Source organism: Alligator sinensis, unplaced genomic scaffold (genome assembly GCF_000455745.1).
Source record: "Alligator sinensis unplaced genomic scaffold, ASM45574v1 scaffold758_1, whole genome shotgun sequence".
NCBI classification, from domain to species: Eukaryota; Metazoa; Chordata; order Crocodylia; family Alligatoridae; genus Alligator; species Alligator sinensis.
Genome location: NW_005842457.1, coordinates 949,969 through 952,552, shown reverse-complemented (window position 1 = coordinate 952,552; position 2,584 = coordinate 949,969). Strand labels below are relative to the sequence as shown.

The 2,584-nt window shown below is 53.9% G+C and overlaps 1 protein-coding gene across 1 annotated transcript in view; it reads right to left on the bottom strand.

Annotated features, from left to right (window-relative positions):
* Positions 1-244, bottom strand: part of MRPL33 (mitochondrial ribosomal protein L33) — a 9,535-nt gene extending 9,291 nt beyond the window's left edge. Inside the window, exon 1 of the mRNA XM_006030675.2 lies at positions 128-244. Coding sequence (XP_006030737.1) covers positions 128-149 — 22 coding nt within the window. The 5' untranslated portion in view covers positions 150-244. The remainder of the gene's footprint in view (positions 1-127) is intronic.
* Positions 245-2,584: the final 2,340 nt, after the last annotated feature.

Below are 2,584 nucleotides of genomic sequence, written 5' to 3'. Positions count from 1 at the left end.
GCCCGTGAGGCCTGCTGAGCCGGGACACCCCCACGGCGCCTCCCTCCCGCGCGTAGTGTCACGTGGGCCCTGCCGCTCCCCGCCGCGCGGCCCCCCGGGCACTTCTTGGTTCTCGCCGCCCACTCACGAGCCGCCACCGTCAGGAACATGCTGCCCGCTGCTGTCCCTCGGACACCCCTAATGCTGCGGCAATCGCTTCCGGGGCCGTGGCCACAAAGTGCTTCCGGGGCGGGGCTGGGGATGGAACGTACGAGTGCGCTGCGTTCGGGGGCGGGGATGAGGCGTGGCAGTCACGTGGTGCCAGGGTTCCTGCCTTGCAAGGCAGCCCTCTGCTACTGCTCGCAGCAGCTCCTTAAGGCGCCTATCCTCTAAAGCAGGAATACAGGCAGCTGAAGGGCTCTTGGTTCAGAGCAGATACCTTGTATTAGACCGACTAGAAAATAGCAACAACACCAAAAAAATCTTTCTTTGCAACCTTTCGGGCACATGTGCCATTCTTTAGGCTGATCAAAGATTGTAAAAGGCCTCTTAGGTAGAAAGTCAACTTTGTTTTGCCCAGAGGAAGCTGAAGGCAGAGGTCTGTTCCTCTGGGTCCAGGAGAGTCCCTTGGTGTGCCTTGCTCTTTGATGTGGAGATAAGGCAGTTTCTGTTCCCTGGTGGTATCAGAGGGCAGAAAGGCAGGGAGGTGTTGAAATCTTTCTTATTTGGTAATGAAGTTTATAATTGCCCAAATGGCTAAAATACCTTATCTTCTATGTTTCAGGGAAGTGTTTCTCAGCCTGGGGCAAGGGGAGACCTTGGACCTTGGAAAGCTGCCCCAAGGTGTGAAGAGATAAGCAGATAAAGCACAGGCTCAGGCTCGTCTTCACCGCAACCGCCCCTGCCCAGTCCCTGTGTAAGGAGGTGAACGCTGCAATGCGTGCACATTAGTTATTGAAATAGGGCACCCTGCTCTTCAAGGAAGGGGGGAGGCCTCCCTCCAGTCCAAAAGAAAAAGCAGTCGCTGCTGAGGGGCAGGCAAAGAGAATGAACCCCAAGGGAGTTATTTTTTTAACCAAAAGAAACCTCCCCAGGTGCGTATGCACGTACTCAGCCAACTTCAAATAAAGGCAACTTAAACTAAGTCAACTTAAGGTGCTTTGGAGTGTACATGGGTACAGCTTCCTGATGTGGTGGCAGTCATTTTGTGAGCTAAGTCATGTTAACCAGGGGTTTTCAACCTTTTTTAAGGAATGTACCCTTTCTGGCTACACTTTAGGCGGAGCGGCAGGGTAGGTGGCAGTGGCTGGACACAGAGCTGGGTGGGGGGCCTGCATGCAGTGGAGCCACAGGGTGGTGGATGGCACCAGTCACATACAAGCTCCCCCCCACATCCAGCCAGCCGGGCAGCACTTGTGCGGCCTGCAGAGGGGAGCAGCTGCCCTCACCACCCCCTGGCCCTGCTCCTAGGAGGCAATGGCACAGACTGGTGGGTGGCAGCGCTCTGTCTCTGCCTGCCCGCACATGCCCTCTAGCTCCTTTCCAAGTACGCCTGGGGGTGCACATACCCCCAGTTGACAACCTTGGTCTTAACTAATGCAACTCAAGATAATACACCTTGGGGGTGTATTATCTTGCGCCGCTTTTATGTCAACTCTGCTCCACACAGGTGTGTATGCTCTGGCAGCTAAATTGACTTCAAAAAGTTAAATCAGCTTAACTGTCAGAAAGTTGGTACATGTGTACACACCACCGGTATTTAAGCTGCTGTCCAGTTCTGTGAAGCCCACTTCCTGCTGCTTATTTGAATGCTGGCTTACGTTTAGATAGAGGCTTGCCTAGAGCGCCCAACCAGAAATCCAAAAAGCCTCCGGATTCCTCCAGCAGGTTTGGAACCTGTTTATTTCATAGATTTCATAGACATTAGGGCTGGAAGGGACCTCAGAAGATCATCGAGTCCAGCCCCCTGCCCAAAGGGCAGGAAGTCAGCTGGGGTCATAGGATCCCAGCTCCAGTTTCGTCTTGAAGGTTCAATGAAGGCGCTTGAACCTCCTCCGGTGGCAGGCTGTTCCAGACCTTGGGGGCTTGGACAATAAAGAAATTCTTCCTTATGTCCCGCCTGAAGCGGTCTTGTAGTAGTTTATGACCATTCGACCTCGTCATCCCTTGGGGCGCTCTGGTGAACAAACGTTCCCCCAGATGCTGGTGGTCACCCCTGATAAACTTGTAGGTGGCCATCAGATCACCCCTGAGCCTGCGCTTTTCCAGGCTAAAGAGCCCCAGGGCTCTCAGCCTGTCATCGTAGGGTCTGCTTCCCTGACCTCTGATCATGCGCGTGGCTCTTCTCTGGACTCTCTCAAGCTTCTCCACATCCTTTTTGAATTGTGGAGCCCAAAACTGGACGCAGTACTCCAGCTGCGGCCTCACTAAGGCCGAGTACAGGGGGAGAATGACATCCCGGGATTTGCTTGAGAAGCATCTATGGATGCAAGCCAGCGTTTTGGTCGCTTTACTAGCTGCCGCATCGCATTGCAGGCTCATGTTCATCTTGTGCTCAACGATGACCCCCAAGTCTCTTTCTTCCATAGTGCTAGCCAACATAGCA